This window comes from Lucilia cuprina, chromosome 4 (genome assembly GCF_022045245.1).
Source record: "Lucilia cuprina isolate Lc7/37 chromosome 4, ASM2204524v1, whole genome shotgun sequence".
Taxonomy (NCBI): Eukaryota; Metazoa; Arthropoda; class Insecta; order Diptera; family Calliphoridae; genus Lucilia; species Lucilia cuprina.
The window spans coordinates 68,735,803-68,751,272 of record NC_060952.1 but is presented as its reverse complement, the minus strand read 5'-3'; the positions used below and the strand labels follow the sequence as shown (position 1 = coordinate 68,751,272).

Genomic DNA, 15,470 nt, shown 5'->3' with positions numbered 1-15,470 from the left:
AATTTTGAAGATAATTCAATGAAATTTGGTACATGATATTCTATTAGCCCCAATACAACTGTATCCTCGTTTAAGGCTTGTAAACCTTGTAATCAAACTACAGGTCGCAATTTTGGAGGTAGTTCAATCAAATTTTGGCACATAATCTTCTAAGGTACCGTAGACGAGACCTATTGCAAATGGTTAACATCGGTCCATTACTTCACCTAGGCCCCATACAACTGAACCCGCCAAATAGGGCTTAAATTCATAATTATGTTTATACTCGTATCTCGACAAAAAGCTGCAAAACCAAGTTCTGTGCTAGCCTTGATGACCCTTATAAACATTATAACTATAGGGCCTCATTTGACGCCAGCCCCTATAAAAAGCTCCCACTAAATTTTAAATAAAGATCCACTTCGGTCTCAATATACTTAATTTCATGTTACCAGATTCAATATTATTGAATTCGAAAGAGTACCTTTTGAAAAACGAAAAAGTACCAAAAAGTTCCCTTTTATGGGTTCGCACCTAATTCATACTCAACATACTTAATTTCAGGGTTCAGTATTATAAAAATTCAAAAAGAATCTTTTAGAAAAAACAAAAAAATATCAAAAAGTTTACTTTTTCCGGTTCTCACCTTATACCGACTATACATATTTGATTTCATGATTCTAGGTTCAATATAATAGAAAATTCAAAAAGTATCTTATGTAGAGCGAAAAAGTACCAAAAAGTCGCCTTTAATGTGTTCTTGTCTAATCCAAGCTCTACATGATTAATTTCATGTTTCAAGCCAATAACAACGTAACGTCATGTTCATTATTTGCTTTGTGTTTATAAACAAGAAATCACAATAACAAAAAAATTGCCGTTTGATTTTTATCGATCGTATTTCCAGTAGAATTATTGAAAATTCGGATCTCGCAGATATCTGGGGTCTTCTAAAAACTGATTTCAACATACACACAGACGGACATGGCTAAATCGACTCCGCTATCTATAGTCAGAACGAAATGAACTAGTTGGCTGAAATTTGCACAATTTCATAAATATCTGTATAGTTAAGGTTCAAAATAATGTTCATTTTCGTTTTCGGCCCCATACAAATCTCTCTATTTTAAAAGATTTTGGCGAAAAATTCATTTAAGCTTCTTACTAAATTGTATGAAGATCGTCCATAAATGCCCTCATATATGATCTCTGGCTTAAAAATACGAGTATAGCAATTGAAATTTGTTATAAGTTTCTTTCCAGTCTAAATCTCCCTACCAAATTTAATAAATATTGGTCCACAATAAGGTCCCCTTCAGAAAATGTTGCAAAATGTGGCCTTATATGAAAGGTAGGGGCAATTATGGATTGATTCTCATAAATTTTTTTAAAAATATTTCTGTTGGTATAAAACATGTCTGTGTCGAAGTATTCGTATTTTTAAGCCCCTAATTGGCGTTAATGCTATTTTCTAAAGTGAACTTATATGTGGGGTAGGTAAAATTATGGACCGTTCTTCATAAAATTCTGCACAACGATTTTTTTGTATAACAGTATTTTCAGTGTATTCCGGGCGTTCATTTGGCAATGAGTAAACGTAGGTCGATTTTGTACTTTCAATTTCAAACAAACTTTATCTAGAAAAAATATTGAGTGAAATGTCAACCTTCCACCTTTTTTCACATGTTTTGTCTATTATTTTGTGGGTCTATGATGATATTTCCTTGTGTTACTTTGTATCGATATGCCACATCTTATACATACATATATTTGAAAAAAATATTTTTCATTTCTTACTTCTGGATGTCGACAAAGATATGACCAATTACTGCGCTGCAATTGCTTTTTAATATGTTCCAATGAAGAGTAATTCTTAATAGATTTTGAATCCCAATTTCCTTGGCAATTGAATTTTGACCGTGAGTCCATATTCGGATACTTATATCAAAATAAACAAACTGAATAATTGAATATTAAAAAAAAAAAAATAAAATTTTTGTCATTTAACTCAATAGTGTTATAACTAAAAATATACCGCAACATGATACAACTATAGAAAGGTAGAATTAGTAGTGAGAGTTATCAATTCTCTGCCCTTGTTAAGTCAAATAAAAAGGAACTAAAAAGAGAAAAACTTCAAAATCTTTAAATGAAAAGGCACGAAAAATACCATGAAATGATTCTTGAATCGCACTCGCAAACAGCGTTCTACACTAATGAATCCTGTTCTTGATTTTTATTGGTTTTGGAATCTTTTTTATACAAATTATTAAAGTTTATTTTCTTCACAAAAAAATTTTCAATAATTTGTTTTTGATGTTTTTTTTTATATTTTTTAAATTCTTTTTTGTGACAATTCAAGGCATGTAAAATTGAGAACGTACTTTTCTACTGATTCTACCTTATTATTGTTATATTATGATATCGCAATATAAGTATCTGTGACAAAAAACAAAAAGTATAATGTTTTTCGTAAATAGTATATAATTTTAATAAGAAAAATTATAAAATTTTTCAATAAAGAGTTTACGAATTTGAGTACTTGATTTTACGAATTTCGTGAAAGGTCCTATTTTAGTAAAAAAAATACTTGGCTTTATGAATTTTTTGTTTGATTTTGAATTTCATTTTTTCTGTGTACCATGCGTGTTAAAATTTGTTGAAATTTATCTATTACTAGTTTTTTGTACCCGGCGTTAGAATAGACAAAAATAACTTTTTAGGGACAAACAATTTTTCCATAATTTCCCCCCATTTTTTACTCGTTTTGACAAAATTTTAGCAACAGAACTTTCTTAATAAAAATTTCATACAAATTAGATAGCTGAATCGAAAATAATTCCGAGTTGGAATATAAAAAAAATCAGCTTTTCGCCCTTTTCCTAATTTTTGATACCAGTTTTGTTCCAACTTTCGCAACGAACGAATTGGATTATACATATTTCTGTCATTTTAGAATTCTAAATCGAAAATAATTTCGGATTTTTAATCTTTTCTCCTTTAAAGCATGATTTAAACTCTTCAAAGCATTTGAAAAGGTACTTCACATAGAAAGCTAAAATCAAAATATATTTCCTTAAGTAGCCTTCACATGATCACACTTTACGTACGTAAAGTCTAATGAAAAAGTAAGATGAAATTCCATCCGTATTTCAAAAAAGATAAAAAATATGATTTATAATTTTTGTTTTTTTATGCGATTGGTATAAAACAATAACAAAGTAAGTTTCCAGCTTTTTCACTTTTTTGAGTTTACATAGAAATACATCCCTGATCTAATATGAGGAAGAGAGCCATACGAATGTCAAATTTTCAATCAGTATTTTACTGTAGTAAGATTTCATTACATATCGTGTTTATACGATCGCATATATATCCTTCTACATAAAATTTTGACAGATCATATTAATTGTGTGCTCGTGTGAAAGGGGCCTTAGGTTATATAATATTCATTGACTTAGAGAAAAAGTGTGTACTAATTTTCCCCTTTCTGATTCATGTTTTAAAAATGTCTATTAACGCTTTCCAAGGCAGTCTTGAAGTGTGAGGTTCAAATTTCATAAATTTCGATTCAGTCCTTGTCATAAAACGTAATTACATCAAAAAATTTTGCAAAAATAAATATTTCCTTTACAGTTTAATTTGTCAAAAATATTGATATTTATAAATTTAAAATTCACAAAAATTCAAAAACTTTTTATAGCATTTTAAGATTACACAACAAAATTCGTTCCTTTTGTCTGTAAATCTTTAGTGAATAAGGGGTTAAGTATATAAGTAGAAATTACTTTTGTTTCTTAATTAAAAAAATAATAATTCTACCGCGTTCCGTATTTCGCCCCTTTTTGATTTTTTGGAATAATGATATAACCAATTGAAACTTCTAAGTAAGGATACATTTCAGTTGAAAATTTGTTAAAGTCGGCCCAGCCATTTAGGTATGGACTTTATAAAAAACACGAAACTCCCCTTTTTACCAATTTTAATTTACTTTTCAAAAATATATTTTGACTGATTACAACAAAATACTTCTTAAGTATTTCCATATTTCCGAAAATGTACCTAAAATACACATAATTACCCGTTATGTTTGAATTACCCACATTAAATTAAAATGAATAAAAAGGGGAGTTTCGTGTTTTTCATAAGGTCCACACCGACCTTAAGAAATTTTCAACAGAAATGTGTCCTTACTTAAAAGTCCAAAAAATCAAACATATATACTTACGCCCTTATTCACTAAATATTTACAGATAAAAAGAACGAATTTTGTTGTGTAATCTTAAAATTTTTTGAATTTGTGTGAATTTTGTATTTTTGCTACATGTTTTGATATCTGGAGTAAATTTATTGCAATTTTTTGCAGTAATCAGTAAAATTTACTGAATACTGAAATTTTTTCAGTAACCAGTAAAAACATACTGAAAACTGAAAATTTTTTCAGTAAACAGTAAAAACTTATTTTTAATGCATTTTTACTGGTACTGCAAAGTGCCCATCTATGCCCCATACAAAGTACGTTTCATACAAATGCTTAAATGTTTACAATTCATATAAGATATAGCTTTGAAAATAGAACAAGTCAGAATTCTATCTTCGGCTGTGCCGAATTTTATATTCCCTTCACCAAGTATGTTTTAAAAAAACAGTTTTTGTTTAATTTTAGAACTTAATTTTATTTTATAAAATTTCAATTAATTTTTGTATTTTATTATAATTTTACATATTATATCAGCATCAAAGTAAGTAAAAACAACAATAACAAATAAATAGATCATTTGTAGTAAAAGCTACATTTTGAATATACTTGTTTATCTGCACACATGTCACACAACCAAATATAAACTGTACTACCGCAGAAAGAAATATTAACCGTTTTACTGTACTACCACCGTCAAACTGTATTACCACCCTCAAACAAATATGAGACGTAGTACCAACATATTACTGCTTTATCTCCTTGTTGTTTGTATTCCTTTATTTATAATTTGTTGAGGAAATTTTCAGAGGTAGTCTCAGATTTTTGCCTATATCTCAGTTATTTTGCTGATTTTCAATAGGAAACTTGTCGGAAGCATGTCTGACAGAATTATTGAAGATTTGGATCTCGAAGATATCTGGAATCTTCAGAAAATTGATTTCAACAGACAGACGAACATGGCTTAATCGACTCCGCTATCAATAAGGATCCAAAAAAAAAAAAAATAATATATATATATATATGTATATATATATATATATATATATATATATATATATATATATATATATATATATATATATATATATATATATATATATAATATATAATATATATATATATATATATATATAGGAATGACAAACTTATATATACCCTTCTCACGAAGGTGAAGGACATAAAAATAAATATGTATAAATATACATTTATTTGACAAATTTTAAAAGAATCCGACTATATTTGGAAATCAATAATCAGTCAACGATACGCCTATATTTCTTTCAGCAATACATATTAATTTAATAAATTTTAAAAAGCTAAATGAAAATTGTCATAATTAGTAAGGAATTACAAGTCACCGAAAATATCGTATACGCTAAGCGAGATATTGGCGGTTAATGGTTACAAAAACTGCGTCGTACGGGTTTTGATGTTATTACAACTTCTATATAGAATTGAATTTCCTATATTTTAGTTGCTGAATATTCTCGCATAACATTAGCTGTTTTCGATCTATTGTGCATTATTTTTTCATTGCAATGACATTTTCAAATCGTAATATTTTTATACCCTTCACCTTCGTGAGAAGGGTATATATAAGTTTGTCATTTCGTTTGTAATTTCTATAATATAATTTTCCGACCCTATAAAGTATATATATTCTGGATCCTTATAGATAGCGGAGTCAATTTAGCCATGTCCGTCTGTCTGTCTGTGTGTATGTTGAAATCAGTTTTCAGAAGACCCCAGATATCTGCGAGATCCGAATAATAATTCTATTGGAAATACGATCGAATAGAACGCTATTTAAAATCAATCCAATCGGTCCATAAATAACGAAGACATGAGTAAAAATCAGAGACCACCTCTGACAATTTCATGAAAAATTTACATTTTTCGTGCATGCTTATACAAAACAATAATAAACAAACAAAAACAAAACACAGTATCAAACGGTAATTTTTTTGTTATTGTGGTTTCTTGTTTATAAACATAAATCAAAGAATGAATATGACGTTACGTTACGTTGTTATTGGCTAGAAACATGAAATTAAGTACGTAGAGCCCGGATTAGACGAGAACACATTAAAGGGGACTTTTTGGCACTTTTTTGAATTTTGTATAGTATTGAACCTAGAAACATGAAATTTAGAATGCAGGACCTTGACTAGGTAAGAACCTATAAAAAGGGACTTATTGGTACTTTTTCGTTCTACAAAAGGTACTTTTTGAATTTTCTATAATATTGAACCTAGAAACATGAAATTTAGAATGTAGGACCTTGATTAGGTAAGAACCTATAAAAAGGACTTTTTGGTACTTTTTCGTTCTACAAAAGGTACTTTTTTGAATTTTCTATAATATTGAACCTAGAAACATGAAATTTAGCATGTTGTTCCTTGACTAGGTAAGAACTTGTAAAAAGAGACTTTTTGGTACTTTTTCTTTCTACAAAAGGTACTTTTTGAATTTTCTACTATATTGAAACTAGAAACATGATATTAAGTATGTAGAGCCCGGATTAGTCCAGAATACATAAAGGGGACTTTTTGGTACTTTTTCGTTCTACAAAAGGTACTTTTTGAATTTTCTATAATATTGAACCTAGAAACATTATGCAGAGCCTGGATTAAGTGGGAACCCATAAAAGGGAAGTTTTTGGTACTTTTTCGTTCTTCAAAAGGTACTTTTTAAAATTTCTATAATATTGAACCTAGATATATGAAGTTAAGCATGTAGAGCCCGGATTAATTTAGATCGTAATGACTGTTTTTTAACACATCATGGTGAAGGGTATATAAGATTCAGCACAGCCGAATATAGAACTCTTGCTTGTTATTTTTCAGATAATGGTGAATTTTGTCATGCTAATATTAGTTAAAAGTACTTAATAAATTTTTGTCATATCCTTTTTCACAGCTTCACTCTCTTCCATAGTTTAATAATCATTTCTCCAAAAGATGGGTAAAATAACTACTTTCGGAAGTACAACAAAAAAATAACTTTTAAGAGTATAATCTCTAGGTTACTTGAGGGCAGTAAAGAGACGACTGTCTCCGCTCCCGCTTACAAAAAGGAAACTAAAGTGACGACTGTCTTCATTCTCGATTACAAAGGGTATTCTCGTGACGAATGACCCAAAACATACGAATTACAGTCATCCAGGTGGTAAATTATTAGTGGAAATTGCATTCTTTTTCGTATGCATTGACTCCCCAGCAGTTCGACGGGACAGTCCCGAACTGACCACTTAACCTACCACTTGTGGTGGCCCCTACCCACCTGACTACCCAGGTGACCGACTATTTTAACTTGGGCTTGTCCTACGAGGAAGTCAATCGTCACTCTACACCCTTCTGGTGCATTCTAAACACACAGACTTTTATAAAAAAGTTACAATTTTAAATTTATTCGAATTTTCAATACCAAAATTTGTAAATTAAAATTCAACAACAACAACAAAAATAAAATGTCAATAATTAGAAAAAAATATTTTTTCTAGTTGCAGAAAATAAAACAAAATTTTGTGTAAAAAGTGAGATAAAATTATTTTAAAAAACAAGTAAGTTATAGTCGGGCGAGGCCGACCATATAATACCCTACACCTGTATACGAATAAAATGTGATTTAGTTTTCGTAATAAAGCATTTAAATTGAATTGTACCTTGCGTCAGATATACTAAAGCCATTTACTGTTTAATAAAACTGTGGATATTTAAGTAAAATTTTGATGGGGGCTTCTTAGAGGGGCTAGGGTCAAATGAGGCCCGATAATTATAAAGTTCATCAGGGTATTCAAGACTAGTATAGAACTTGGTTTTGCAACTTTTTGTCGAGATACGAGTGTATTAAACATAATTATGAGCTTATGTTTATGAGCGGGTTCAGTGCTATGGGGCCTAGGTGAAATAATGGTCCGATGTTAACTATTTTCAATGGACTTCGTCTACAGTACCATAAAAGATCATGTGCCAAATTTCATTGAATTATCTCCATATTACGACCTGTAGTTTGATTACAATATTTACAAGCCCTATTCGGGGAATACGGTTGTATGGGTGCTAGGTTAAATAATGGACCGATCTTAACTATTTTCAATGGGGTTCGTCCCTGGGACAATAGAAGATCATGTACCAAATTTCATTCAATTATCTTCAAAATTGCGGCCTGTAGTTTGATTACAAGGAAATATCTAAATCTACTCAGATTATTCTGAGCCGATTGGTATACTTTAAGGTCGGTATGGGACCAATATTATGGTGCGTTATAAACATCAGCACAAACCCAATATACCCTCCCCACTAAAGTGGTGTAGGGTATAACAACTAAAGATACGCAAAAATGTTCATCAACCTAAATGTAGGAAATTCAATTCTATAAAGAAATTATAATAACATTAAAATGCGTCCGACGCTTATTAAGCAAGATTTTGTAATATATTTTTTTTTATTTATTTCGAAATGAAATACTTTTTCAATGTACAATTTGAAAGGCTCAAAGTAGTTTTTGTTTGTAGTTTTAAGAGATGTTTTCAAAAGTTTAACATTTGTGTGCAATATAAAATAAACTTTGTTGTAAACAAAGTTGAATATAAGGTCGCATCGTGTATTCCTTGCATAAAAACCTTTTTATATATAATTTAGTTGCTATACTGGTATGTATTTTTATGCGAATCATGTGCGTTAAAGTAATTTTTTGATGAGATCTTCATAAGAGAAGTCGGATCCATTTTTGACCGATCTTTATATATTACAAAAACATTCCTTAAAAATTTGTATATTTTGAATTTCATTGTCATCAGCGCTTTTATAAGCTAGTTTTCTGAAGAGAACTTTATATGGATGCTATGTTAAATCGTATACAGATATTGCCCTTTTTCAAAAACAAACAAAAAATATTTGTTCAAAATTTCAACTCCATAGCTCGTTCTATCGTGTTTTCAATAAACTGGCAGGCGGATGGACGGCTATCGTTTTATATTCTAATAAGAACGGAATTGCAAATACAATACACCCACCATCAAAAAAGACATGTGTGCTAATGAAATGCAGAAATATTTCTCTACCACCATCAAAAAAGACATGTGTGCTAATGAAATGCAGAAATATTTCTCTAAATATCGTATACATATATCATTATAAAAGCCTCAGTTTCCACTTTTGAACTATGTTACTTACTTATAAGAGCATTAATGGACGCAAACCCGATTTTTACCCTATTTGGCGAGTTTTATTCTTATTTTTTAAATTAATCGAATTTATTTTTAACACGAAAAATTGACAACCCTAATGCGTACACAACAAAATTTCATAGTGAATTTATTTAAAGACAAAAATTAACATTATCTTATCAACAAAAAATATAAAAAAATTCCCTTTTTGCTTTTAGTTTCCCAAAATTTTGGACATATTTACAATTTATATACATTTTAACTAATATTAAGTAAACTATTTAACCAAAAATAACACATCACAATTAAAGTATGCATAATAATATAACAATATTTATCGCTCTTTTCAAAGAACATTAATTTTTTTGGCCTGTTAAACCTCCTAGAATTTGTTTAACAAAATTTTTTAATTCTAGAGGATCCTCATTGTTAAAATCATCCATAACCATTTGCATTTGATCTTTAAGGCCATCTGATATCGATGTAGTAATCCGATCCTTGAATAAATTTGTTATTGGACTTAAAATTACACCGGTCAAGTGTCTAATGAATCGTGTTTGATCTAACTGCACTTGAATATTTCTGAAACAAGAAAAAAATAAGAAATTACTATAAGTCTTATTGAATTTATCACTGAACAGACATGTGTTTAATTTTTAAACCTTATTATACACAAGACCACTATTGTGTGGAGTGCTGATGTTTGTAACACCCAAAAATATTGGCTCTACAGCTCTAAGTATACCAATCGGCACAGAATCGATTTCTGAGTCGGACTATCTATGTCCGTCCGTCGGTCTATGTAAACCTTGTGCGTATGCTACAGGTCCCAATTTCCAAAATAATTTAATGAAATTTGTACCAATATTTTTGGGTGAAACAAATATCACCACATATATATAATACCCTCACCACTATAGTGGTATTGGGTATAATAATATTAAAATATGTATATACTAATATAATATCAAAACATACCTAAACTGAATAACACGAAAATCGTATAATTTCATCTTAAATGTTAAAATATCAATCGCCAATTCAGCATAGATTACTACGTCCTCTAGAGATCCAATAACTTTTCCAAATCCTTCTAAGGCCATGAGTTTTAACAAAAAGTTGTATTCGAACTAAAATGAAAAAGTTTTTCAATAAAGCGGAAATTATAAAAATTATTTTAATTATAGTTGCCTAAACAATTATTATATTTGAAAAATATCTAAATAATATTTAGATGTACCCAGGAAATACTTCGCTGCTATGGCTTCTAGGAACTACTTTTTTAATGATTTATTTAGTAGGTAAAATTAAAAAAAAGTAAAAACGTACAAACAAATAAATGAAACAGTTACTTTTTCTGAATTTGTTTAATTTTTTATTACGCGTTAGCAAATATCTACTTTAGGAGTTAAGTTTTTACTGGGCACCTATGCAATTCCAAAAGGACAATATAATATATATTATAGAGTAAGCAATAGTGGAGACTATAGATTGATCTATAATCCAGACTATAGTACATGCTAAAAAATATATATAGTCCAGATTACAAACTGATCTAAATTTGTTCTAAAATTGTTCTTTATGTAATTGTTTTTGTTTGTAATGAAAAAGCTACACTTACATACATACAAAAAGCTACACTTACATACATACACATTTAAAAATTACTCAAAAATGAGTCGAAACCGATTATAAATGATGCTCATAAAATACACTTTCGGAAGAGTTAGCAAAACATTTTGCGTTGCCTAAAATGAGTTAATATAATTCTCATTCTATTTATAAAATTAAATGTATAAGTATTTGAATTTGTAAATGTATAAGAATCAGTGTTGCCAACATTGGTCAAGCAAAACGCGCGCAAAAAAATTAAAAAGGGGTAAAAAGCGTAATTTTCTAACTGAAAATGGGTAAAAAAGCACTAACGTTTTTCAGTCAAATATTGTTTATTTTAATAAAAATTGCACATTATTTCGCTCATTTCCTACAAGACTCCAAAATTCGTTTTTTAGAACATTGGGCTGCAAAACAAAACATGCGTCATACTAAAGTCTTTCACCGGTGTGAGTTAGATTTTTAGTGACGTAAGAACTAAAACTAATGTTTGACGAATATTAGATAAATAAGATGAGAATTTTAAAAATAGTAAAATTTCATTAAACATTCAAACTGACAGGCACACTACCAACTGGCCAACCGATGTACCCACACCCAAATTGTAAAATTTTACAAAACTTATGAAATATATTTTTTTTGCAAAATCTATATATATTATTTTTAAGTTTTTTGAGTTCTGGAAAAATTGTTAATTTCACTGATAGTGAATAACATAACTTATTTTAAAGTATTTTGAATATTTTTTTTTTTTTGTTTTTGAAGAATATTTGCTTTTGTACATAGATTTTGTTTTGTTGGTCAGTTATAGACCAATCGTCATAAAATTCGGCATAAAGAATTATAATAAAAATCTTTTTATTGCGAGTACAACGATGAAGTAATCATGGAGGCTTTATATATGAGGTATAGATTCAATTGTGTAAAAAAATTATATAAAACTTATTTTTTTGTCAATTTTCATCGCTGTACTCATATTTTTAAGGGGACCTTAATAGGGGGTAGGGTACGTTACCGATAAATCCGAATTAATTTCGGTAGGAAGATTACATTTGTATAAAAGTAGTTTATTTCGAATTTCTCCGCTAAACACGTATTTTTAAGTCAGTAATGAGTGTTAAAATCAATTTTTGAAGGTGACCATATGTGGGGGTAGGGTCAATTATGGACCGATTGCCGTAAAATTTGCTAGAGAGATTTTGGCTTATATAAAACATATTTATGTCGAATATTTTTAAGTCGGTAATGAGTATTAATGTCATTTGGTAGAGAAATTTTGATGCATATAAAAATTTGTGGAAAAATTTAACTCGTTTGCTCTTTACGTTCTAACCCTATCGTGCTTTCAACAGACAGACGGACGGACAGATGAACAGACGGATGGACATGGTTAGATCGCCTTAGAATATAATAAGGACCCAAAATATATACGACCAATGTGTTACAAACGGAGTGACAAAATCAATATACCCCACTCATCTTGGGTATATGTTGGGTATAAAAAGCACTAAATGCACTGTCATAAAATTAGAAAGCACCACTTTAGTGCCTTTTTGAAGAAAGGCACCATGAGCAAAATTTTCCGCGTTTGGCAGACCAAAAAGCACCGCAAATAGTGCTAAAAGCACTAAGTTGGCAACACTGATAAGAATTCGATTTTCTGTCAAGGAAATTGAAATTATATTATGCTTTAATTATAATAACACAAAGTATACAGAGATGTCACTTTTGACATTTGAAAAAGTCTAAAATCAGCTTTTGTTTGATTTTGAAATTGTTTGGTGAGAAGAGGTATATACGTATCATAAATAGGTCATCGAGGTGTTTGAAATATGTTTGTTTATAAATTTAGTTTGTAGTTAGTTGGGCGACTAAATAATTACAATTAATGTTTAATATTTGAAAAAAAAAAACAATAACAAAATGTATACCAATGATTTGAGTCGTTAATGAGCCAAATAACTGGTCGTTTTTGAGTTATTTCCGAATCATATAATAGTCATTTTTGAGTCTTTTCTTAGTAATTTTTATGTTTGTTACAGACAAATACAATACAACAAAAAGCATTTTTTTGAACTTCCACTGCGCGAAATATAACTACAAACTAAATTTATAAAAAGTCATATTTCCTGAATGACCTATCGTTATTTCAAATAAATTAGATTTTAAACATTAATTGGAATTATTAAGACTTAGTTTAGCGATTAGTCGACCAACTATTTTCCGTAGAAGATCATTAGACACAGAAAATTATTACAATTAATGCATAATATAATTTCAATTCCCTTGACAGAAAATCAACTTTATAAATATCACACAAATTCAAATACTTATACATTGAATTTTATAAACGAAATGAGAATTATTTCAACTCATTTTAGGCCAAACAAAATGTTTTGCTAACTCTTCCAAAAGAGTCTTTTCTGAGTCCATTCGTTTTTGAGTCATTTTTAAGTGTAAATTTTACTGTTTCATTACAAACAAAAACAATTGCATAAGAAACAATTTTAGATCTTCCAACTGCTTGAAATATGACCATAAAAACCATCATATTTTAAACGCCAGGATGATCAATTAATTACTGCAATACATTTTGTTATTGTTTTTCAAATATTAAGTTTTCGATCATATACCGCATATTTTCGAGTCTTTTTTTAAACGCTCATGTTATTAATCACTTTTAGGTCATAAAAAGGAGTTAAAAATGACTCACTTTACTGATTAATCATCCAACAATCTTGCAATCCGAACACATCACACCCTACCACATTGCGAGTAAGTTGCAGTAAATTATAAAGTAGTTTTTAATCTAATAGTTATATTTAAGAGATTGGTGTTTGCTTAACTTATTAATGTACTGCTCAATCAAAGCTCTAAAAGAATTCATTCCCTAATTCTTTTTTAGAAATTGAGTTATATTTAAAAGAATTAGCAATTCTTCATACTCATTCCCTCTGATTTAATTCCTACAATTATTTCTTAAAGCTTTCAATGTAGTTGAATTAATTTTCTAATGAATTAATTTCTATAGAATGTTAAATTCCTTATGAATGTATTAATTTTAATTGCATTCAATCTGTTACAATTTGAATTAAAATAAATTTTAAAAATTCCTATTGATTTTTAAATTCCCTCCGAATGAAAAAAAAATTTGTTTTAATTCAATCTATTACAAATTGAATTTAAAATTTTTTCAACCATTCAAATTGAAATAGATTGAATGAAGGTTTTGTTTTAAAATTCAAAAGCATTCTGTATATTAAAAATTGAATTAAACATTTTTTCTTTCATTCAATTTGTAATAGAAGGAATTAAAAAAAAAAACATGTTAGAGTGTTATATTCGGCTGTGCCGAATCTTAAATACCCTCCACCAACAACTTTTATGTTATTACTTTTCTAATTGACCAAACATTTGTAGAAATAATTTTTTTCATGTCTTTAATAGAAAAAATCCCAAAAGTTAAAACTATTACGATTCCAACATTCATTGAACATTATAAACGCCATTTTCTTTATATTTAAAGCGATTAACGACCCAGCAGTTCGGCGGGACTGTACCGAACTGACCACTTAACCTAAACCTTGTGGTGGCCCCTAGCCACCTGACTACCCAGGCGATCAACAATTTTAACATGGGTTTGTCCTACGAGGAAGTCAATTGTCATTCTACACCCTACAAAGAGACAGTCAAAAGACGGTCAAAAATAGTCAAAGGATGGTAATCTCTAAATGGGTTCTTAAAAGTCAGTCATTACTAGCTATTTAACTGGCGCTACTTTTCTTGCTGTAAAACTAGGACATGGACTTGTTCTAGTTTCTCCAAAAGATGGGTAAAATAACTACTTTCGGAAGTTCAATAAAACGAAAACAACTTTTAAGAGTCTAACAACAACAAAAAAATAACAACTTTTAAGGGTATAATCGCTAGGTTACTTGAGGACAGTAAAGAAACGACTTTCTCCGCTCCCGCTTACAAAGAGGACACTAAAGTGACGACTGTTTTCATTCTCGATTACAAAGGGTACATTCGTGACGAATGACCCAAAACATACGAATTACGATCATCCAGGTGGTTAACTTTTAGTGGAAATTACTATCTTTTTCGTATGCATTGACTCTTTGTCGAACTGCTGGGAATATTTATCGGATCGGGAAAAAAATTTCACACTAATCTGTCTCTGTATGTAAGAGTAATACTTGTACCAAAAAATGTTCCTCTAACTAAATTCTGTTGACATAAGATTTTAAGTTGTAAAATTTTGTGAAGATATCGACATTGTGACCAAAGTAATTAACAAAAAACCTATTTTCCGAGAATTTGTACCTTTGTGTGGGATGTATATGAAATAGTGGACCGATTCTAGCAATTTTTAGCAGTGATTAAGTTCTTATGTAGAAACGAATGTGTGGCGATTTTCATGGAATTATCTTGCATAGTTTCCGAGAAAATTACATCAGAATGTTTAAAAAATGCATATTTTTTCCAGGTTGTTTTAAATTTTGA

General features: G+C 29.4%; 2 protein-coding genes across 4 annotated transcripts in view; both read right to left on the bottom strand.

The window, feature by feature from the left end:
* Positions 1-2,075, bottom strand: part of LOC111686069 — an 18,798-nt gene extending 16,723 nt beyond the window's left edge. Inside the window, exons 1-2 of the mRNA XM_046949816.1 lie at positions 2,015-2,075; positions 1,777-1,937 (exon numbers count right to left, since the gene is read on the bottom strand). Of these exons, the coding sequence (XP_046805772.1) occupies positions 1,777-1,908 (132 nt within the window). The 5' untranslated portion in view covers positions 1,909-1,937; positions 2,015-2,075. The remainder of the gene's footprint in view (positions 1-1,776; positions 1,938-2,014) is intronic.
* A 7,312-nt stretch (positions 2,076-9,387) lies between these two features.
* Positions 9,388-15,470, bottom strand: part of LOC111690951 — a 40,677-nt gene continuing 34,594 nt past the window's right edge. For all 3 annotated transcript variants that reach the window (XM_046950056.1, XM_023453562.2, XM_023453563.2), the window contains exons 5-6: positions 10,329-10,480; positions 9,388-9,932 (exon numbers count right to left, since the gene is read on the bottom strand). In XM_046950056.1, the coding sequence (XP_046806012.1) occupies positions 9,707-9,932; positions 10,329-10,480 (378 nt within the window). In that variant the 3' untranslated portion in view covers positions 9,388-9,706. The remainder of the gene's footprint in view (positions 9,933-10,328; positions 10,481-15,470) is intronic.